General features: G+C 41.2%; 1 protein-coding gene across 2 annotated transcripts; it reads right to left on the reverse strand.

Moving 5' to 3' along the window:
• Positions 1–356: 356 nt before the first annotated feature.
• Positions 357–15,940, reverse strand: LOC147625737 (MEF2BNB-like protein). Of its 2 annotated transcripts, XM_086817270.1 has the most exons (5): positions 15,736–15,937; positions 8,916–9,028; positions 1,448–1,617; positions 1,079–1,365; positions 357–982 (listed from the first exon to the last, which is right to left on the reverse strand). In XM_086817270.1, the coding sequence occupies exons 1-5, from the start codon at positions 15,827–15,829 to the stop codon at positions 570–572; spliced, it is 1,077 nt and encodes a 358-aa protein (XP_086673396.1). In that variant the 5' UTR covers positions 15,830–15,937; the 3' UTR covers positions 357–569. The 2 variants fall into 2 exon arrangements, with proteins under 2 accessions (XP_086673396.1, XP_086673397.1); XM_086817271.1 differs by lacking the exon at positions 8,916–9,028 and having other exon boundaries at positions 15,736–15,940.
• Positions 15,941–24,441: the final 8,501 nt, after the last annotated feature.

Below are 24,441 nucleotides of genomic sequence, written 5' to 3' on the forward strand. Positions count from 1 at the left end.
GGAAGTTGAGAGAAAAAAGTCTTACAGAACCAGGTGCTTGAAAATATGGATTCTCTATTATTGCATGGCCCCGTCACCACTTTCATGCATGATAGACCTGGTTGGCCAAGTGAGGAAGGTGGTAATAATAACAATAATAAGTGCATGCGTGCACACACGTGTGTGTGTGTGCGTGCACGCCTCTGTGTGAGGCAACCAAGTGAACATTCAACCATGACATATCCCAAAAATAAAGTCCTAAGCATTTGTATGCCACCTTGGCTTCAAGTACCAAGGGACATTTTTTTTTCTTTTTGAAACAAGGGGACATTGAGGCTGTTACAAGTTTGAAGACAAAAGCATTTATCAGCAAGATGTCAAGAAATACTCACTCCATGGTCCCACTCATATTTAGTGATACTAGACATGATCTCACAATTAGAGCCCTTCAATACTTTGTGACATTTGCCCACATACCTTAGCCACTCAATGGTCAGAAGGGCTTCGTAAAATGGTAAATACTAATACAGAAATGATTTCATGATTCAAAAATCAACCGTCCTGTGTTAACTATTGAAGTTAAAAACATGTCAAGGTTCCATTGAAGGCGTGCCATCGGACTCACTTAGCCATGCTTCCAGCTTCACTGCACGCTCAGCCTGGAACAACTCAAACTTGTCCCGCATTTGTATCAAATCTTCACTACTTATCCCACTTTCCATAGGTTGCACTTGCCCTTCCAGCTTCTCTGGCATGTTTTCTGTTTTCCTGTTAAATCCCAACAGGCCCTGTCCCGAGATCCAGTTTTTCAGCTCAGCTACTCTGCCATCACCTACTAATTGGCTTTCTACATCTCTTCTTATAAGCTTCACACCCTCACGACTGACCGATCCAGCCTTTGAAAAAGCTGAGCCAAGCAGTGCACGCATGTAATGAGGTGGATCACTACTTGAGACTTCATTCACGGCCAGCTGAGCCAATGATCCTTTGCTCATTGCAACATCTGCACTCTTAATCTTGGGGGTTGAGTCAAATCAGCTAACAGTTCCAGCTTTCAGCATTGCAAGAACTGACTTGGTATAGCCATCAAAGACCTTACCTGAACTATCACAGCCTGCAGGGATAGGGGTGTCTTGTTGATCCAGATTAGTTACTTTTTTCTGAGAGAGCTCTGCTCTTTTGGGATCCGGAATAGGTAAAGCAGGCCTCTCTCCAGGTTCCTTCTTGTTCCCTGTCCCGGGAAGTGGGCGGTCCCTTTGGAAATTTTCCCATCCCTTACTTGTTGAGGTACCACTGTGCCAATCTCCAAGAAAAGAAGATGATCTTAAAGGGCCTTTACCCAGTCCAAGTGGCCTAACAGGTCTTGGTAAAAGTTGGGAGACACTTCTGCAAGGGTAATCCTAGTTAGTAGTTAATAAAATTGCCAATACTTTACCCCCCAAAAAATATGCATCTTTCCGTCACTTACCCCCTGGACTGTCGAGGTACAGGAATTGCGTTGCTAGCAGACTTCAATGTCTTGATCATGCGTTCAATGACAGGGGGGCCACATTCCTTCATGGTCTTTATGCAGCTCAAGGAATCCTTTGCATCTGCAGTAGCCAGTTCCGCATGGGCTGTTGTCTCTGTGAGTTGATCCTGCAAATTTTGTGGCCATCAACTCAAAACTTTTCCTAGTGGTTGAGATTTTAAACATTTCAATACAATATGGAAAGTAGCTTGGCCAGACAAATGCTGGGAGTCCAGATGCAGAAGAATTTGGGGATCCAAACTGCCAACACATGCTCAGATTTTTTTGTGGAGAATCATGGTTGGAGCTCTTCCGTTAGGCTGTAAGCTGATGATCAGAAATATGGCCTCAGGGATATGCCCAAGATGCAAAGCAGCCATCGAGGATTTCAAGCATGCCTTTTGGGATTGCCCGGCATTAAGATCCCTTTGGACACAGCTCTCTAAATGGAGGGGGGACATTTTTGGGCTGCAATGTACATGGTCCCATTGGGTTTTGGGTAAAAAGATTGGTCCAGCAGAGGAGTGTAATAGCCTTTTTGGATTTGCAAGATTTACATGCCTGTGGGAGATTTGGTCTACAAGGAACACTCTGGTCTTTGTTAATGATGGCATGCAAAGTGTAGATCCTAAGAAAGTTATCTGTTTAGTGAAAGCTAACATTGCTAGTCTGGTGAGTGTAAACAGATGGGAGTCAGATACAGTGAAACTACTCACTAAGAGGATATTGGATTGAGCAGTTTCTGTGGGTAGTTCTTCTCTTGATTGTTTGAGAAGACTAACCCACAGTTTATATGTACTCTTTTCATATTATTAACATAAATACATCTTCACTATATATATAAAAAACCTATTGTCACCTGCATGCCTTAACGAGAATGAACATGGACATGACCTACAGCTGCAACCACCTAATGGGCAAATTCTAGAGGCGGGTTTGGACCCAATTGGGCGCTTAGTCTGGTGATGTCCAAAACGCTGCTAAACCTGTCCATACACACCCTCAGACTTTGCCTTTTAGGCGGCTGCAGCTTAGGATCATGTCCATACGCATCCAAGTAAAGGCATGCACGTGACACCTGTAGCTTACTAACCTATCAATGCAGCACTCCCATTCCCTTGATCGTTCCATGCCCCCAAGCCCATCCACACTGACCTTCATGTTGAGAAACCAAGCTCAAGTCCAAACCATGCTAGCTTGTAGGACATATTTGGCGTGCCAGGATGATGTTGACACATGCATTGATGACACAGTCCTGACCATTAGACAGTATAGATCAAGACATGCTTGTCAACATGATGGGTACCACATCCATATGCCCATCATATCATTAGATTAGTGCATGGTAGTTGGTTTCCTCTTGTTTGGTTGCATGTAGGACATATGTATGATGCCATGCATATAGTCACAAAGCCTATGTCATGGGATAATGATTGGCCATTCAAATGGTAGAAATGGCCGGGTTGTACCCTAGATAGTGTAGGTAACTAGTTGAGTGGACATAACCATAGATACTAGGTGTTTCAAAACGTTCCATACATGTCTAAAAAATACTATATTTTGAACTTAATGCTTGGAAAACATGTTAAATGTAAGAAACATACATTGCAGCACAAAATGTAGCATGAAGTTTAAACTTTGAACCATTATAATTTATACCAAGGTGCCAAAATCCAATTAGATGTCATCCTGATTCATTAGTCATGACATCAAACATTTACCAAACTCACATAAACAGAAAGCCAAAGTTTAAAGTTCAAACTAATATTCCCCCAGTTGGGGTTGAGCACAATCAAGTCACACACTAACCACACATGATTTTGTCAACGCCAATTGTCGAAATCCAAAGCCTTAGGCAAACAATTCCTCACTCCCTAGTAACTTGTCACATGCAACTATGCTCCACTTGCATCCATACACAGGCATGTGTGCGCCAGGCCGAGACACACAAGACCAAAATGACCAAGCACGCAGATGTAGAGCGAAATTAAGGCTAGTACAAGCTCTTACCGGTAAAGACCATCAGATATGCAGGTTCGCAAAACAGCAAAAAGTAGGAGTTGACGGCATCATACAAAAGGTACATGCAGAAGGTACAACAGTATGGTAATGATGAATAGGCAGTGGCTACACTGAACGAGAGCTAGGTGCAGTCTGTACGGAAAATGCAGCAAAGGTCATGCAGGTATACGGACAGATGGCGCGGCAGTACGGTGGGTAGGCACAAAAGACACCGGCCACAATGAAACACATACGAGCTTTTTCATAAGTGATGGCTCATGTACTTCCTCGTAGTCATATGCGTGAGAAAAACGCTTAAAAATGGCATTCCACGTGTTCACATCATTATTATGAGCGTGAAGGAGTTTATAATAAAAGGTCGGGCTATTTATTATTTGGGCCCCTCATGAGTAAAAGGATTCACATTGTTTATTATTTTTGGGCGCCCAGGTTTTTGAATATGAGCATAGACAAAGGACAATGATTAAGGTTTGTAGCCTTAGCTTGATAATTTGGGGGAAAAGCTTGTAAAAGCAACAAATGAAGAAAAGTGTGAAGAGAAAATGCAAAAGCTTGCACACGCATATATGTCAAGTTCATCTGTTAATCCCGATGCTCATAGACATGTATATTCTCATTAGCAAATATATGGGCAGATTTAGGGGTAGCTTTAGGGACATGTATATTCTCATTAGCAAATATATGGGCAGATTTAGAGCGGATTTTGCAGCCCTACAAGCTCGCGGAAGTGCCCAAGACATAGCCCATGGTTGGGACACCTTTTGGGCAATGTTTGTGAGAAAAATAGGCAAAACCAACTTGATTATGAATTCATACCTTTTCCCTATAAATAGGATCATTAGGCATTCATTAGGATCATCGTTCAAAGATCAAGGGGATTCATTTGCTAGAGTCTACAAGACAGTAAGGACACTGGTGGATCAATAGGAGCTTCTCTTGTCCGATTGCAAGTAGAGGGCTGCACGGATCTGTGGTATGCATCATGAACTGTGAATCAACAAGATCATTTGCACAAAGTTGTGAATCAGCAAGATCATTGTATATATATAGCATGTTTTGGCAATATACGGTAGATTAGGTCTATCTCTCCTCCTCTTTTGTGTCTTTGCTAAACATAGGATTAGCGTTGATCTTCTTTGCTTAGCGTTAATCAAGAACACGCTTCCATGACACATGTCACATTGGTATTAGAGCTTAGTTCGTCCTAGGACAACCCTTAGCTTTTGCGCATGTTGAATTAGGGTTTCCCAAACCCTATTTAGAGGAGAATGAAGTCGGCCCGACAATTTCAAAGGAGCTTCTAGAAAATCTCTTTGAATCCTGTGAACAGGAGGAAGACACTACATGTGATTCTGAAGATCCAAAAACCGAGCCAGAGAACTTGAAGACCAAGTCAAAGAGCTTGGGGATCGTGCCAATGGATATGAAGTGGAGTCTTCAATTGGACTGGAATGGAATCGGAGCAAAGATGTATGGATTACCCGAGCGCTTCAAGCTTAGCAAGAGGGGATGTCATGTGCAACCGTTAATCCCGATGCACTCATAGACATGTATATTCTCATTAGCAACTATATGGGCAGTTTAGGGGCCGATTTGGAGCGGATTTTGCAGCCCTACAGGCTCCCAAAAGTGCCCAAGACATAGCCCAATGGTTAGGACACCTTTTGGGCATAGTTTGGACACAATATGACTTTTTGAACAATGTTGTGGGGGGAAAATACGTAAAATCGAATTGATTACGAATTCATACCTTTTTCTTGGAAATAAGATCATTAGGCATTCATTAGGATCATCATTCAAAGATCAAGAGGATCCATTTGTCAGAGTCTACAAGGCACAAGGACACAGTGGTGTATCAGCAAGAGCTTCTCTTATCTGATTCCAAGTAGAGGGCTGTAGGGATCTTTGGTATGCATCATGAAGCTGTGAATTAGCAAGACATTGTATATATAGCATGTTTTGGCAATATACAATAGATAAGGTCTATCTCTCCTTCTCTTCTGTGTCTTTGCTAAATATAGGATTAGCGTTAATCTTCTTTGCTTAGCGTTAATCAAGAACACGCTTCTGCAACGCATGTCACAATATATTTTGATGCCCGATTCAAGCGCGCTTGGAAGAGACCATCGCCATAACCAACATCAGCTGCTGCCTCTTTTGTCCTAGAAACTGTCTGCACAACACATGTACGATTCCGTTCTATCATGTACTGTTTTGGCCATACTTGTTGCTTAGATTGCATCTATCTGCACAACAGTATTAATGTACCCAAGAGTCGTACCATATATGATGTCGTTGAATCTCCACGTGTTGTACTTTCTGTACTTGCTCGTATAACCAAATACATGGCAGTTGTACCTGCTGTACAGCCTTGTACCTGTTGGTACTTTGCTGCCAGTTCTACTTGATGACTATACAAGTTACCACATGCATATCGACTGTTGCATGCTCCTATATGTGTTCTACCTGCCATACCATGAGTACCAACTATACTTAATACTCCTACTATACCCGGTTGTTGTAACTTGTACTTAATGATTGTACTAGAATTGTACCCGTTGATCATACCTGCAGCTGATTCAGCAGTTGTACCTACGTTGTCGGAAGCACCTGTTGTTCCACATGTATGGGGGGTACTTTTATTACACCGGTTGTACCTTTTGTGTGGTAAACATTGTTTTCATTGGAGTTTCTGGAAATCTTATTGGCTACATATCTCTTGGCCACCGACTGAGCCTAGACAATACCATGCACTCCATGATGGAGATAGTGGAAGGGCTTCTTGGATTATGCTTGGGACGTTGTACTTGTAAACTTGATAACTTGGTGTTAGACTTTTACAACCGCACAAATCTCCTAAACACAAAACACAAGTGATTAGTACAAACCCCCTAAGAGGGGTGCAGGCTAGCTCACCTCCCAACAATAGGTTCTATGCTTCGAACCACTCCCAAGCCAAGGGCTAAGGTCTAACTCCCACAGATCCATGCCAGTCTGCCCCATAGAGGCCTTCGGCCTACCGATCTATGCTTTGTCACATGCATGGTCAGAGTCTTGGTCAAAACTTTGACCTATGACAATAATAACCCATGTTTCACTTATATAGTGCCCAATGCTGCCATAAATGACCATCCTATTATAAATAGCCAGTACACATGGATATATTAATAATAACCTTAGCTTCCCGTATTAGCCTACCTTCTCCTAATCCCATGTCTCTCCTAACTCTACTAGATTAGGCCACTTATCTCGAGGATTAGCACTAGATACATTGCATATTTCCTCTCCTCAGATGTTTCCACTCTTGGAAACAAAATATGTCTGGAAAGAAAACTGGGAAACCTATGTTGTAAACCAGTAACTGTGGTCCGACAGCAGTCGGCCAGCGTTGCAGTTGTCCGACATGCCTATAAAAGGGCTAGTGTGCTCATCATTGTACTCATTCAATCCTTTAGGAATTGGGTCCCTAGGGTCCTATAGTAGGACCAGATTTTGGGTGTTTACCACCTTTTATGAAGACAGCCTAGGGCTGTAGCAAAGTACCCTTTTTGTACTATATGAATATACTGAATTTTCCAGCACATATCTCTCTCTCTACTCTCTCTCCATATCTGCGTTTTGCATCAGCATGTCTCCAGGAGTGTTTAGGGCTGAAAGAAGACTCCGAGAGCTTCCGCAGCCCAGTCCAGGACGAGTCAGCCAGGGATCCATCTCAATCATCTGGACCATCTGGTCGCCGCTCGACTGCGAAATCCAAAATAGCTGGTTTCACACAACACACCACGTTGAGCGCGGAACAGGTCCCAGCCCCTCTTCAGGAATTTATTTCAAGAACAATCCATGAGCTTTTCCAAGCTAGGACCAATACAACAAAATGAATACAATATCAAACAAAAGTGTCGATGTCGAGATCGGGCCGAGGTCGATGTCGAGGCACAAGATAACTGATACCGAGCTTACCACGAGGATGACCCAAAAGAAACTTACACCGGGCTAGTACCAATATCCAATATCTGAATTAATTCTTTGTTATTCACAAGAAATCTCACAAGAAACTCGAGGGTGAGATGTTGGGAGAGAAGCACAGCTGTCCAAGGTTCTTTCACCAAAAAGAGAGGAGGCGGCTTTTCTTCAACAGGTGGTGCCCTCCAAAAGAAGGCGGTTAAAACTTAGTTTAGGTGGTGCTATTGGGGGCAGTAGAGAACAGCAGAGACAAGCGGCTGAGGAGCACACAGCGGCAGAAATCCGGCAAAGAGGCGACTGAAACGCCGGCTCTGGGGCGGCGGAGACGGCAGAAATCGGCTCTAGGCAATGGCGACGCCCGTGGAATAGGCTTTGGTCAGCGGCGGAGATCAGCTTTGGGTGGCGGCGATGCCGGCAGAGCTGAGCTCTGGGTAGCAACGCTTCTTTTCACAGGGTGGCGTAGAGGCGGCGGTGGCTCTGCAACAGTGGTTGGGGCGGTGATGGGGGGTTTGGATGGCACTTAGAAAGTAGAGAGGGAGGATGATGACGTTGCTCAAGACTCCTCTTGATCTCCACGAGGTCAAGCTCCAAAAGTTTCTATGCTCCACCATGAGGGTACAAGCTTCTTATATACTTGATGGGGGACCATGCTTTTGCCACACTTTGCTTTTGCCTTATCTTCTAGCTTTTGCTTTGCCTCCTTGCTTTTGTTTTATTAATTATTAATAATAGTCAAAGTTCTTGATTGTGCTTTTACAACTTCAGGGCCTTGCTTTTTGGCCTTGGAGCAGCTTTTTGAAAAAGCGGCTTTTAGCTTTTTGATCCAGTTCGATGTCCTCTTTCCAACGGTGCCCTCAGCTTTTTGTCAACAAAGTTTGACTTTTGCTTTTTGACCAAGACGGGTGCTTTTTCCAATGCCAGCATTTAGGAACCCGGTTCCCATGTGTCTATTATCTTGTCCATGTGTCCGGGCATGAGTTCTATCATATGAAAAGGGCATGGAGGACCAAATAGTTACAGCTAGGCTTAAATTGGTGCTTTGTTTGTCTGATTGCATTGACACAAAGTCTTGAGCCATAGTTTCCGCACTGTAAAATGCTCAATTCAAGATATCATATCATAGCTAGAGACTAGCCTATCGTCAGTCCTTAGTGCGAGGCTAGTGCAGCACACAAGTGTTAGCCCTATTGAATCGTGCCGTGTTGTCAATCTTCTTGCTGCTAGAATGGGTGCCTCAAAGGCTTTTGAACCAAACACTAAACCATGGAAGGGTTTCAGCTGTTCTACAACTAGGTAGCATTCTTTGCACACGTTTTTCGTTATGCAGTCAAATGGCACATCTTCTTTATTGCATAGCTATGTGTAAACCATATAATGAATGCTATATAATCCTTCCTAAAGGCTGCACACCATGCAAATCTGAGAAAGTAAAGGCACGTACTTTCACAATAAGCAGAGTCGGCACCGCTTTGTGGACATGCTGCTGCACAAAGTAGAGACCGACTGAAGGTTCATTTGCCACCAGTTTGAGTGCCTCCGTCAACATTTCATGAACTGCAACAAGTTAATCAAATGTGAAGATGTTCAAGAGAAGAGCTGCACAATAGATCAGCATGCTAACCATATACCAAAAACTTATAACCCTAGTATGCATGCTAATGGCTATGCTGATATGAAGTACAACCTCAGTGATAATGTCTAATATGTAAACAGATTGAGTTTTTCACATATGTAATACAATTTCTTTAAATTACAACACCAAAAAGCAATAGGTTTTTTTATTGGTTATCAAAAGTAAATTTCCCATTTGCAAGGAAGCTTACCGTACTGCTGACTAATGCGCACCTCCCTGCTATGCGTGCGTGTGCGCCTGCACACTGCCAATCACCTTGCCCTCTTCCTCTCTGTACACCCTTCCTCCTGCCCGCCATTCACCTCGCCTCCCTGCTGCGCATCTGTGCGCCTGCACATTCTGCCCACGGTTCACCTCCCTCCTCTCCACACACGTCTCCTCCTGCTCCTCTTTCCAGCCAGTCTGCCCCCATCACCTTCTTTGCCCTCGCCATTTTCTCCCCTCTCCCCTGTGTGGAGAAGCCGTCCCTCCCGCTTCTTGCCTACATCAGCATATGGAAAAAATCTTGTGTTCAAGTCAGCCGCCCGTCATTTGATTGGCATTATGGCAGTCGAGGGGGATGATGTGCTTGATCTCCTGTGAGGAGAGATCCAAGCATGGGGAGTCTAAGCTGTACTCAAAAGACCCTTCTGTGCAAGCTGCTCAGAAGACTCAAATGCTTCTGCCCAAGTCAATCCTCCTCCACTCTCACAGGCTGTGAGAACTATCATTTTTTCACGAGACGAGCTTCTCATCCTCCAAAGTGACATCGACAATGAAATGAAGACAACTCTCATTGGGAGAATCTACAGCTCTCACCCCACCCATTCACAAGTTAGAGATAGGCTTCTAGCAGCCCTCCCGTCATAACTAGCTGTGCACATTCTTGATGCACATTTACTTGGACGAGGGTTCTTCCAAGTTTACTTCAACTCCTCAGAAGCCACATCTCAGGCACTTCTCGGCATCCCATTTCCCCTTCGGCCACGAAAATTATTCATTAGTTTTGCAACAAGTTGTTTAGTGTGGACGGGTTGTTATCATCTAGGTTGCATTAATTCAATATAATTAATAAAAAAGTTGAATTTTATTGCACATTGCACACCATTCTGAAAATGGATGATCCACAATGTGAGAGTACCGAATGGACTTTGATCCTGTTGGCAGAGGATCAGCACCTTACTCCGATTTCTCTCAGAATTTTGCTCTTCCATGGGTTTTTTGGTAGATGTTGGCTTCCATAGGAGCTACATTTGATCAGGTCCTAGAAGTACCTGTCCTTCCAGGATTACCTTCATCTGCTTCCATGACGGCAATTACTGCCACTTCTGATGGAGTACTCAAAGTTTTTGTTCTTGCTCCTGCCCATCAATCTTGTTACATTTTTTACAGAGGATGGAGATTTTTGGTACAGCAGATCAGTGCCGTATTTGCCGCCAACAAGGTCATCTTGCTAGAGACTGTCCCAGATCCAGAGGCCGCATTAGGAGGTGGCGTGGGCATGCTCATCAGATGTCACCCTCTATAGCCGCTCCTACACCTCACCATACTACACAGCAATGGGTGACGGTTAGGGATGGCACACATCCAAGGGACCCAAATCCCTACACCGGCGCAAGTGCACTCAGTGGAACACCCTAAGCCCGTTGCATCCTTGGCTACACATAATGATGATTCTGCACACGATGAGGATGCATTACAACTAGAATGTAATGATGATGAAACATCACACTATGCATTGCAATCGGGGATTGTAATGATGATGATCCATCACGCTCCCCTTCTCCCATTCTCGTGAGGGGAAAGGATTTCTCCCCGCCTCAATGGAAAGGAGAGGTGGACCTCTTCTTGGAGCATTTCCCCTCCCTCACTTATGCGAGACGTGCTCTAGCCTCGAAGGGGGTTCCTTTCTACGTCAACCACCAGATCTGGTCGCAAATTTAAGTCCTTGTATTCCTGAGGATTGTCTAATGGAACATACAAGAACTTGGTGGTGTTTTTGTTGGTCATGTCCACCCGGCCACTCCCGGCTAGTTCAGGTGTGAACCCAGCTTACTCACGGGCACTTTTTCGTTGTGGTTGGACACAGGTTTTTTCCCCGTGTGAACACACTCTTGTGTGTTAGCTCAAGGCTTTTTAGTACTCTCATATTGTACTTTCATTTTTTCATCATCGAGCACATCTTTTCTAGCACTCACGTTTCTCTGTGCTTGAGCTTGTGTGTGTGTGTGTGTGTGTGTGTGTGTGTGTGTGTGTAGGCTAGCTGCCCTCCTACCCAACATTGGTATTAGAGCGGGTTAGGGTTTCCTCTGGCTGCCCTCTGGTTAGGGTTTCCTCTAGCTACCCTCTGCCCCTGCTTCAGCCTATCGTACACAAGAACACTCACCCTCTTCAACTCGCAAGCGCCGCCTCCAACTTGCCGCTATGCGCTACCAACGGCCTGCGGCTTCTGCAGCTGCCCGCCCTTCGCCGCCTTGCAACTTCTGCATAGTGCTGCCCTGCGTAGCCCTGCAACTGCAGCCATACTACCCGACTGTACCTGGCGAGCATCCGCGTAGCTGACAATGTACAAATATGCACGCTGCTGTTCGTCTTGCAAGTGTACCTGCACACTGCAAAATTTGGGGCATTTGAATTTTTTCAAAAATTTCAGCCCAAACAAGTTTACAAGTTTGTGGGATTTGGCAGATTTTTACCTGAAATTGCACATATTGTCTGTTAAAATTTGGGGCTTTTCACCATTGAGCCTGAAGTTGCAACATTGGCACACATTGGCATTGATTTCATCAGATTTGGTGCATCAATGCACTAAATATTTGAGGATTTTGTAGAAATTGACACTATTTGCAGGTCTCTTATAGACATTTGCAAGCATTTAGGGTGTTACAGGTCCATTCACTTGGCATTGGGGCATTCCAGCATTGGTACAAGTCACAAAAGCGCATTTGGACACTTTAGCAGCTTCACACAGTGCAGATTTACAGGTGTCAACTGCTCGTGTTTTTCACGGCACATGTATACATTTGTGGTTTGTTGCAACATATGTATGCCATTATGGACATTTTGACAGATTTGCATTATCGTGCAGTACACTTGCAGACTTGGGACATGCATATGTATTTCTTGTGTGGTGCAGGAGTTCCCTTTCAGTCCACTGATTTTCTTGCTATTTCTCTCCCGCATTCTTTCAGTTTTGCTGGGCATTGCCTACTCTTGTAGTGACTGTGATAGATCTCTTTTGCTGTGTTGTCATGGCCAACAGTAACAATGACCTCTTTGGCATGCTGCCTCAAGAGGACAAGCTCAATGGGGATAACTACCCTATGTGGGCTTATATGATGCGTCATGTATTGGTTGCCAAGAATGTATGGCTATATGTGGATGGCATTGAGGAGCGTCACCTGCTCCAGCGGCGGAAGGTGAAGTGATTCCCGCTCACCCTCTTGCAAGTCAACCTTCTCATCCTCCTCCTACCCACCAGCAGCGTACTTGGGATGCTAGGGATGCTCAGGCCCATGTGTTGATTGCTCTCTCGTGCCGCAGGCACATCATTCCACATATTCGTTCCTGCACCACCGCTAAGGGTGCTTGGGATACCTTGGCAGAGTTGTATGAAGGTCGCAATGAGGCTCGTGTAGCTTACCTTCGGGGCAAGCTTGAGACTGACCGCTTGCTTGAAGGTGACTCTATCAATCAGTACCTTACACATGTAAAATACCTTCGAGAGCAGCTCATCAACATTGATGAGGTCTTGACAGATGGCTATCTTTTTTGCCCGACTCTTATCAGACATTTGGCACCACTTTGCGGTTGTTGGCTAGCAATGCACCTAATGCGGTCACTTCTGAATGACAACCTTGTGACTCGCTTGTCCAATGAAGAGCAATCCCGTTCCAACGAGACAACATGATGTCTACTAAGTTAGCAATGACTACTCCCTTTTGTGGGAATCAATTTAGCTACACATGTATCAGCCTTGACCATTTCATCTTCATCACCTGCAGAGATGTCTTGTGATGCCGTAGCTTTTGATGAATATGCTCTATAGCCAGTACTTCTTGGCATGCATTGTCTAGCAAATGCATTTCAGGGGGATTTTACTTGCCCACATGCAATTGGTGATGCCTCATGGTCACTTATGCTTGTTGACCCTTATGCTTGTCTATGCTAGACGCTTTCTCTCATGTGATGTCTACTGGAGATACCTTTTATGTTGCTTTTCCTTGCAACGCGACTGTTTCTATAGTGTTGACATTGTCACTCTCTCACATGTGATGTTTACTGGGAGTGCCTTCTACACACTTGGCCAGTGTTGGCTTGCCCTCATGGTTTTGACATGTCACACGTATATTATTCATTGTGGGATTATGCATCTTTACACTTGCCATGGATCATAGCATTGCTAAGTTATTATCTGGTCACACCTTTTGGTCAGGAGCTACAAGGACCAAAGGTGGTGTACGTATTTCAATATCAGCCCCTAACTTGCCTTGCATCATTGGCCATGGTATTTCCTTTTGTAAGACCCTCGTTGATTTGCTTCCTCATGCTGATCATTTGATCATTAGGAGTGACTATAATATAAAAAAGAGGACAACAGGTGGGTATGGTGCGACTCCTAGGTATGACATGCAGAAGTTCTGATAGTCTTCTTTTAGCCCTAAGTACTGCTTACGAACTCTTCATGCAAGAACAATCAACATAGATAGAGAGAGCAGAGAGGAGAGAGAGAGAGAAGGCTGGATATTCGATATATTCCTCATGATGATCATTTGATCATTGGGAGTGACTATAATATAAAAAAGAGGACAACAGGTGGGTATGGTGCGCACTGCGCCTCCTAGGTATGACATGCAAAAGTTCTAATAGTCTTCTTTTAGCCCTAAGTACTGCATACGAACTCTTCATGCAAGAACAATCAACATAGACAGAGAAAGGAGAGAGAGAGAGAAGGCTGGGTATTCAATATATTCATATGATACAAAAAGGTGTATATGTTTGTACAAATTCCATGGCCTTTGGCTTGCCCAAAAGGGTGACTAATGACCTTCTAAGACTGACGCTTGATCTACCTCCATATGGGAGATAGATACCACAATGACCCTTGGCCTACCCACAAACTGGCCGACAGCAAAGCTTGCTCTGCCTCCATATGGGAGATAGATACCACAATGACCCTTGGCCTAGCCTTTCTATAGGCCCCATAAACTGCCCACAAACTGGCCGACCTATTGTCGGCCAGAAAAGAGGATACATATATGCAATAAAGGCTGGCCGACCCCTTGGTTCACCTACTGTGATGTTGGCTGACTGCATCTGTGTCCAATCTGAGCCTCGCTAGTGCCCTAAACCTAATGTTTATCTACTGCAAATCAGGGATTAGCTTTGGATCAACAATGTCCATGTGCATGCACATGACATCCCCTCCTGCTAAACTTGATGACAAGATTCCAACCTTGACCTTGGACAATTCTGTCATCATCCTCTATCTCCACATATGGTCTCCCATACTTGTCATCCTTCCCTTCCTCGCAACCTTTTCATTGAAAACCTTGCCATATGTCTCTGAATCCACTCTTAATGTTACATGCGAAAGCTCTGGAGGAGCTAGATCTCCCACTTCTTTTGGTTATTCTTACATAGTGGCCTCCCCATTAATCAATGGAGGGCTATTTTTGGAGCAGAACCCACCTACCCCAGATTGTTAGTAGCTTCTGAGACAATACAGCATTGCATATGGTAGTGTGGAGCTACTCAGAGGATTTGGGGCTCTAGAGATCGGCTTATGTGCAAATTGAGGGGAGATACCATTTATATTACTTGGGGTACTATTGCTCAGCTCACTCGATCTCGTCCACAAACATTTTTTGAGAGGACAAGGATCTAGACACTGCCATAATAGCATGCAGATGCCAGAGATGCAGCCCAACGTTGCATGCTACTAGATATTCCTCATACACAATATAGACCACCTCTACAAAGGACTTGGGAGATCATTGCCATTATCACGGGTTGGCAGATTTGGAGAGCCAATCACACAGAGGCTATAAGGGCATTCAAATATACGACACTATAGGGGGAGATATTATTCACTCTCTTATGGCCACATGGCATCGTATACAAGGACCATCCAGATCTACGCAAGCAAAGCACACTGTTTCCATGAGAGAGTGTGATGGGATGAAGGGATCTTTTTCTCATCGACCTCCACAAGACTCTCTTGGCATATTGGTTGAGATCACTCTACATTCTAGGATGACTTCTAGCTATGACTTTGTGTAGTCTATTTGTACTTGATAGAGGACTCGTTTCACCCACCAAAAAAAAGGAAACATTTTGAAAAAAAAATGCAATACTGCAGGTGTTCAAAGAAAATATTTTACTTGACAGATTATAAAACACTTCAGTCTCAAAAAAAAACAAAAAACAAAACTTAACTTTTCAGAAAAAAGAAAAATATTTTTGAAGTGATAACGCCTTGGTCTTTCTGATTTTTCTATTTTGAATCTGCCGTATATTTTGAGTGAAAAATATCCACTGTTTTTTTCTCTCTCTATAATTCATTTAAAAAAAATTCCGAAACAAAATCAAGCAAAATATACGAGATCTCCAGAAAATTAAATATAAAAAAAAGGTTTAGGCGCCATACCGTCCTCAAGAATCTCCAGTTGCTCGTTTCTCTTTTCCATCTCCACAAGCGAAGGCTTTCTCTTAGCATATGCCGGATCTGGGCTTTTATTCATGGAGCATACTCGTAATTAATGCGCTGTGTTATATGTGAATTTGTGCTGTATAGAATGGAAGAAAAGAAAAGGGTTTAAAACCTACTAATTAGCAAAGGATGAAGAAAGAACCTTAGTATGCCAAGAAATTAAAACCTATCAATAAATAATAGCCTTAGAATAATATAAATAAGAAGATATTTAAAAGTGAGTTGGTACAAGGTGAAGTGCCACTCCCCAAATGTGCCTTGGTCATTGAAAATGGGTGGTGGACATGCAAGACATCTCTATTTCTTACTCTCTATATTATCTTAAGGAAGAGTTTCACAAAGCTGCCACGTGGCAAGAATTTGGAGGTTCGGGAAGGGGAGGAGGAGGTTTGGATAGAATTTGATTTTGGAAGCCTCAAAGGACGTGCAAAGCACGAGTTCCCAACTAGTATTATATTAAGGAAGAGTTTCACAAAGCTTCCATGTGACAAGAATTTGAAGGTTCGGGAAGGGGAGGAGGAGGTTTGAGGAGGTTTGGGTAGAATTTGAATTTGGAGTCTCAAAAGACGCGCAAAGCACGGGTTGCCCACTAGTCCACTAAAAAAACTAGATATGGCACTACCACATCCAACAATGGGAAACTCAATGTTTGAAACATATGGAGTTGTTGCTAGGGCAACGTGCTTCATACATGAAGAGCTCTTCCTGAAACAATTTGCATATGATAATCATTTCGGACTTACTGACTGTGATGCCTACTTGTTGTAAAGTCAAAACACTCCCACATTTTCTTTTAAAACAAGTCAAACACATTCATAGATTCAAATTCATGGCTTATGTAGCTTTGGCCTTGTTTAGTATTAGTTTTAGTTAAGTAGTAATAATGGAAGCTAGCAGAACTATTGGTAGCTACCACTGTGGTAGTCAGTAACAATTAAGTCTATCTATAACCAAGCATAATATTGCACTCAACAGTGTTAACTACCACTAGCTAGCAATGTAATAGTATTAATTAACACTGAATAGGAATAATCATTTTGATTAAAAAACTAAGCTATCATTTACAACCACTAACTAATGATCCTCAGCATGGGAGCTAACAATTCACAGAGAGTCCAATTGCTATCTAGTGATTTCATATAGCTAACTAGTGGTCTGATTACTAACCAGCAATCCATTTGCTATCTAAGTTAATAGTGCATTCTAACTCCTATGATTAAGAATTATGATGATGTTATGTGTTAGTTTTTTGTTATGAAAAACGGTATTGTTTCCATGATTGAATATATGAGATATGTTTAGTGAATTCAAAGCCCGAAGAAAGCCTTAAAGTAAGGTATACAGCTTGCCACTTGGATGAATTTTATGAGTGTGATATTTAAACAAGAAATACATTGTGTGCATGTGTTTTACAAAGATTATATGAGGCCCACCATTGTCCACACATGATATGGCCATACGTTTTAATTGTTGATGTCAACAATTTAGCCTACGCTTGCTTCACAAGCTCTTGAGTTTGTTTCACTCATTTTTTCTCTAACACTAAGTTGGGATATTCCTTTTAAGGAGTTGGGTAAGGTCCATTGGGGCTTTCCCCTTGTCAAGAGCTAGCTTGAGTGGGATTTCCTTACCAAGGGAGATAACTTCAAAACTCTCATCAAAACCACTAACAATGTCTTGTCACATGTTGCGTTTATGTGTGCTCTTTAAGGTTTTCTTTTTTTTTTTTAATGTTCTCCCTTTTCTATTTATGGGGATTTTTTAGCCTTTGAGGCATATGCCTCGGCTTCTAAGATGATTGTCTTTTTAAGTTAAAGCTTAAGCTCGTCCGGTGGTGGTGGAGGGTTGAGGAGGTAAGACCAGAGGTGGTATAGGTATATTTGATAATGATACCACTTGATAATGGTTTTGACTTGACAAGTGGTGTCTATTGTGGTGCATTAGGGGGTGCATTAGGGGGTGCTAGTAGTGCTAAATCCTTTAGAGGAGGCAACCTAGGACGTTGTCCATGGTTCCACCTTGAAGGATTTCTTTGGTTATAGCACTGGGAAGTGCCATGGTTCCCATAGTGCTAGCAATGAGCACAATATTACTAGAGCCTTAGCCTTAGCTAAGGAAAGTTTGTGTTGCTTTGGTTTTGTAGTATACTACACACTAAGCCAGCTCTTGCCTTAGATAGAGATAAGGATGTTTTGGTTGATCCCTCTAGGGCCTTCTTCTAATGTTGGCAGTAAGTTATCTACCAACTTGTTAATGTTCATGTTTTTTACTACAACAATTTCTTGCTTGGGTTGCACCCCTTTTGATGTGGATTTCTTTGAGGATATCCTAGCATGATACCTCACCAACTTGTTAATGTTCGTGTCTTTGACTATGACACTTTCTTGCTTGGGTTACACCCCCCTTGTCCTCTGAGGCTATCTTAGCATGATATTGATTGAGATGGATCACTTCTACATCCATATCTTGCAGATTATCAACCTAGAACTCAAATGCTTGGAGCTCTGAAACTTGAAAGTTACAACTCCATTTTGGAGTTCTCTCATTAAATTATGTTTTGTACATCTATAATTTCAGAGTTCTAACATATAGAGCTCCTATGCATATAAGAACTCTACCCATCAGAGATCTATGCATAAGATCTCTATGCATAGATCTAATGCATGAGAGCTTATGCATAGAGCCCTCATGAGAGTAGATATAATGCATAAGTGTTCTTATGCACGAGATCGTTTGCATAGGAGCCCTTATGCATTACATATATGTATGATGTAGTGCATAAGAGCTTTATGTATTTGTACCTCTATGCATAGAGCTCTTATACACCTATGCAATAAGAGGTCTTATGCATTATATAATAGTTCTATGTATAGAGGTCACCCCCCTCACCATTTGAATAATAATTTGTTCTTGTTTTTAAGGTTTGGTTAAAGCTTTCAAGTAAGCCTCTTCACCAATACAATCTCATAGTCACAATAGCTTACCATTCTACAAATAGAAACCTTCGAGCACGTTGAGCTTAGTGAAGTTGTTCAATGCTACAAAATGGCATATCATGCTTCAAAAGACTATTGCAAACTCCATCCTTTCTCTAAGAAAGAGTGCTTGACAACTTTATTAAGCTCTAAAATAAAACTTTTTTATTAAAAAATATTTTAAAAAATGTAACAATTATTTTCTTATGTAAAAACAACACTTTCACAAAGAAATAATACAATTGTTTAGTGCAAAGGACTACAAGAAATAAAATATAACCATTAACAAGCTTGGGGTTTGGCATGGTGACTATCTCTCTCCCTTTCATTAATTTTGAAACTCCAAAGGTTATCAACAATTTATTTGACTACATGGTTGGATAGTATGATAAAAAATATATCTTTTTTGCTTTTTACAACTCATCCATATGAGCTACAAGGTTTGAGAGTTGTGACTATTTCTTTTACCATCATCATGTCTCTAAGGACCCTTTGCTAGTGAAAGGGCCCTTAGAGGGATTTAAAATCTTATTTTTTATTGCTTGGTTGGATAGAGCACAAAAAAATACTCTTTTTGTTTTTTTATAGTTCGTCAATTGGAGCCACAGTTTGGAAGTTATGGTCCCATCATTATGACCCTTTCATCGGCTAAAGGCTTTTCATATCTTGTTAATCTGAGCCACAGTTTGAGATTTTTGGCCAATTGACCATCATCATGTTACTTTTTACCATCACTACATCATGTTACTTTTATGTGCTTTTTACCATCACTACATCATGTCCCTAAGGATCGATGGTCACTCTCATTCTTAATCTCAAACAAGAGACACCATGCATAGCCTAAGCATGCTCTCTCATGATCTCTTTGCCTTTCTCTCGCATGAGTTGAGCTTACAATAGTGGAGCTGCCCAAAATATAAAAAAGTGAAGCTCTAGTGGACTAATGGCCTTATCTCATTGATTGACCTTATAACTCTTGAGCACTAAAGTATCACATGAAGATTGTGTAATGTGTTAGTAGCTAAATATTTGATTAACGTAGCCCCTTCATAATGTTAACCACATCCTTGAGATTAAGTTGAAAATGTTGATCTACAGATGTAAAGCATTTTGAGGATGTTACTTGATCGGTTCCTTGTTTCTCCGAAAGAGTTCTCCATTGGAAGGAGGGAATAGGGATGTTAGTATGATGAAGAGAAGTTAGTGGAGTATTGGTGACATAATGTCCACTTAGTCTATATAATGAGTAGGCCTTAAGATTTATTAGATTTTTATATTTTGACCTTTTCTATACTCCCTTTTTCATCTTTAAATTGCATTTTAATAGACTAGAATGAAACGTCTCAATCACTAATATCCAATTAAATGGTGAAAATGTGGAGTTAGCAAATAGAAGTTGGTAAAAACAAGTAATGCATTTTTTGCTAAAGATGATGATATTTTTTTTAATTCTGCATGACCATTGATGACATGTCAGTGTACTTCCAATTTCTTGGGGGATTAATGTCTTTGGATTTGTTATTACACATGTTGAGACTATTATGCATTTGTTTATTGTAGATGGTGACTAATTTGAGCATTTGGAACTTTGTGGCCAGCATTTGATGCTTTGGTAGGCGACATGAAACATGTTGTCTGAAGATTGATTATCTAGTGGTGTGGCAAGATTTCTATAATGTTGATTGGTTGGAGAGGTTGGTTGGAGAGGTTATTGGAAGAACTGCTATACTTATTGACTTTGCAATTTATATCATATTGCAGTGAGCCTTTATTGGTTTAAATTCTTTAGGATGCTCCTCCTCTTGTTTTCTCTCTGTTTTCTTCGACTCTTGACTTCTTCTTTTTTTTTTGGTCGATAAAGTTTTTCGCAGACAAATGGTAACATACACCAATAGTTCGCATTTAAGTTGAAATGCTATGAACGTTATCTTCATGTACAAGTGAAAATGTACACTAAACAATTTGAAAATGGACAATGAGTGATTTGAAGTTATTTTTTGGGCACTTTGAGTTTGTATGCCAGACTATTAGAGTTAAGTTGTCCATATGGACAATTCGAATTGGTCTAACTTAATTGATGTATTGATTGAATGAAGCTGTACGTGTATAATTGCAGACCTGGATAAAATTTTGGCTTTAAAATTGAATTTTTTATTTAACAGTAGTGTTCTAGCCCTTGAAATTTACTCCTTGGCTTTTCTTTTCTTTTTTGTTTCTCTCCTCTTTTCTTTTTATTTCTAGCCCTTGAGATTCCTTGGCTTTTCTTTTTGTTCATCTTTTGTTTTGTTGTTTTTTTGTGTTTTTATAAAATAAATCCAAGAGCTTAACTATCACTTTACAAGTGAATACTTAAATCAATTGAGATAAGAATTTCCTTTAAAGTAGATGGTCTCTCTTGATTAACTACCAACAATTCCACTAATAGTTCTTAGGTGAAATATTTAAAAATTTTGATTTTTCCCCAACGTTTAGATATTGCTAGGGAAAAACTCCTTTTCTTTGGGCATCTATTATCGAGTTCTCGGTGCTGTAGTATGCTCATTCTCAAGCTTAGCTTTTGATGGCTAGATTATCTTTTACTTGGGGCCTAAATTTGCATGTTGCCTTGGTAGAGCATGTAGCAACTATAAGAATATGGCAGAGCGGAAAGAGATAGCAAGACAAAGCACAATAGACAATGCAATAGATACACAATGGAGAGAATTTAAAATTCTGATTATACCAAAGAGGTACAAGTGATGGTGCTGTCCACCCGCGCGCTCTCAAGTAGAGCTTAGATGGTGATCTAGACATACTCTGGATGGAGTATGTATGAGGTGTAGAAGGGGGTGGATACTCACAAGCATTGGATACCTTAGCTCATGGAAACCATGTCCATATATAGTACTGTAGGTGGTGTGGTAGACGCGTATACAACGAGGGCAATTACATTGCATAGACACGGTCACCACCCGCGTATTAAGAACACGGCCCACCGACCACTGCCCACTAATGATGGACCTAGTATCTGAGGGAATATTCCTCGTACCATTGCCTCGGGGGCTCCCGCCCCCAGCTGGGGTTCCCACTAAAGACATATGCACCATGGCTACTCCTCATAATGGGGGCCTAACAAATGTGCATTATACATCAAAGTGAGATACATGCTGAGATGCGGGCATTAAGTGTATACTAACAGCAACTTCCTTGTTGGTAACAAGAGCAAGCTCAAGGTTATTTCCTTGTTATGTAGGGCATGAAATGTATTACAAATGTCTCTTTACTAAGGCCATGTGAATTATGCAATGAGAATTATAGCCACATGGATGCCTGAGAGACTACCTGCCATGAGGTCCATCATTTGGTGCTTAGATAAGCAAAGGAGCTTTCCCAAGCCAATTGCTGATGTACCTCTTGGGATGTTGTGGGTAGCGAAGTTGATGGTGAGGTCCTCCATTTGATGCTTAGATAAGCAAAGGAGCTTTTCCAAGCCACTTGCATTACTTCTATTGTGTTGATGTACCTATTAGTGCCTAGATAAGCAAAGGAGATTTTCCAAGCCACTTGTATTGCTTCTATTTCTGATGTACTTATTGGCTCTTGGGATGTTGTGGGTAATGAACTTGATGGAGAGGTTATGGTGGAGATTGAAGAATTTCCCTCATGCAAGACGAGTACTTATGATGTTGCATCTTTTTTGGATGCAAGTCCTTGTGGTTTCACTCATGTAAGTGCAGTGAGGTTTTGTTGAGAAAAGAGATGCTCCACTTTTAAGAGTAGCAGTAGATCTAGCTTTTACCTACCCTTATAGTGTGTATCTCACAAGAGGTTCTTGTTTCTTCTCCAATTGCACTTGTGGTCTGCTTACTCTTTCTTATGCCTCCACTTGAGATTTTATTGAAAAGAAATGCTCCACTTTTACGAGTAGAGGCAAATCTAGCTTTTACCTACCCTTATCACGTGTATCTCACAAGCAAGTTCTTGTGTCTTGTGCCCAATACTTATGGTCTGCTTGCTCTTTCTAAGTTGATGAAGTATAGTTTTTTGTGAGGTTAGTGATGGTTTTGGGGCCTTGTGCCTAGGAACCCAAATGGTTGAGTTTCCATCTTAGAAGCCTTAAGCTTCTAAGAGAGTTTTGGGTAACCATTCTTCGACTTGTAACATGGGTTCTTTGTGGCCAATGCTTCCTAGTATTGTTTGGCGTCTTATTTGAATTAGATTGGTGTGAGGCTATGGGAGGTGATGTTGGAAGCTAGAGTTGGATATAGCTTTCATTAAAAAAAATGAGCATCTAGTAGGCTTTTGGGAACCCAACAATGTTGACTCCTTTGAGCTTGAGGTTTAAGGGCTCGCTAAGTTTAATGCTAAAGATTTCCCCTTTTAAGTCACATGTGTTGTTGACAACTTCTCTTTTGCTTTGGCAAGAGTGTCATAGTCTGAATTGATATTTTTTAATGTCTCTAAGTCATACCTAAATTAATAACTATTATCTAAAGAAGTGCTATTAAAGAATCTTATTTCTCATCATACTAGCATTTACTAATGTTTCATGGAAATGTCAAAGATCTCGACATCTCGATTGTACTTCAAGTTTATTCTATAGAGATTATTGAAAATATTAAAGTCTTTTACCAAAGTTGTTAAACTATGACAAATTTCTAGCAACTATGTCAAGTCTCAATAATTTGTGATATTAGTATAGAATAAAACTTCTTGGTCAACTATGATAGGACCTATGAAAAATCTCTAGCAACAATGTCAAGTATGAGAGGATCTATGACAAATCTTTAGAAACTATGTCAAGTCTCAATAATTTATAGTATTAGTATAAAATAAAGCTTCTTGCGATAGGACATATGGTCACCTTATCCTACTATCTTAAGGATAGTCTTAACTGTAGATTTGTAAAACTTAGCTAGTTTATTAATCATATAGATAATACTTTAATCATCAAAGTTAACCAATAGTAATCTAAAGTTAGTGGTCCTTTTGTGTGATCATAGATTTTCTCTATAATGTAATTAATGTACGAAAGTAAAGAAAAAAGGAAAGGAAAAAGCTTATCTAGCCCTTGAATTGTTTGGTGATTGCAAAATTTGTTTTGTGTTTGATACAATACTCAAACCTTGTTGGGTCATCTCTGAATTGGATTGGTGACTGTGCTAGTGATGTGAAGTTTGGTTGTTTTGATCATTTGGCATCCATTTGCTGAAGCTTGTTGAGTCACCTCCATGACATAATCATTGCTTTCTTTATTTTTTATCACCCAGTACTACCCTTTCATTTGTAATCTCTGTTTATAGGTTTAAAGCTCCTCGTCACCAATCACCTTTCTTCTTCTCGTGCTAGTTGGTTGATCCCCTTTTCATAACAGTTCTCCTACACAATGGCATGCCTCATAGGCTTGGATGAACATGGAATGATATGATAGTCTCATAAAAGTCCAAGAAACAGTGGGAAAGTGAATTTGAATACTACTTACAATGTGTTTGCGTATAACAGCTGGAACACTAATGTTAGGGTTTTAGTATGTTAGTTTAAAAAATCTATAAATATTACTATTATTTGTTAAAATGAAAGTACTATTATGTTAGTAGCATTATATTACAAAAAATGAGAAGGTACAAAATTATCATTAATAATTTTAAATAAGAGTAAATAATTCATTTTTTGGTAAAGATTTGGCCAA

This window comes from Cibotium barometz, chromosome 23 (genome assembly GCF_041138505.1).
Source record: "Cibotium barometz isolate CiBa-2024 chromosome 23, ASM4113850v1, whole genome shotgun sequence".
In the NCBI taxonomy this organism is placed as follows: Eukaryota; Viridiplantae; Streptophyta; class Polypodiopsida; order Cyatheales; family Cibotiaceae; genus Cibotium; species Cibotium barometz.

Coding starts and splice junctions, on each gene's coding strand:
- LOC147625737 (XM_086817270.1), bottom strand. CDS start 15,829: ATGAATAAAAGCCCAGATCCGGCATATGCTAAGAGAAAGCCTTCGCTT. Junction 9,029..15,735: donor ACTGGAGATTCTTGAGGACG/GTATGGCGCCTA, acceptor AACTTGTTGCAG/TTCATGAAATGTTGACGGAG. Junction 1,366..1,447: donor GTACCTCGACAGTCCAGGGG/GTAAGTGACGGA, acceptor TTACCCTTGCAG/AAGTGTCTCCCAACTTTTAC.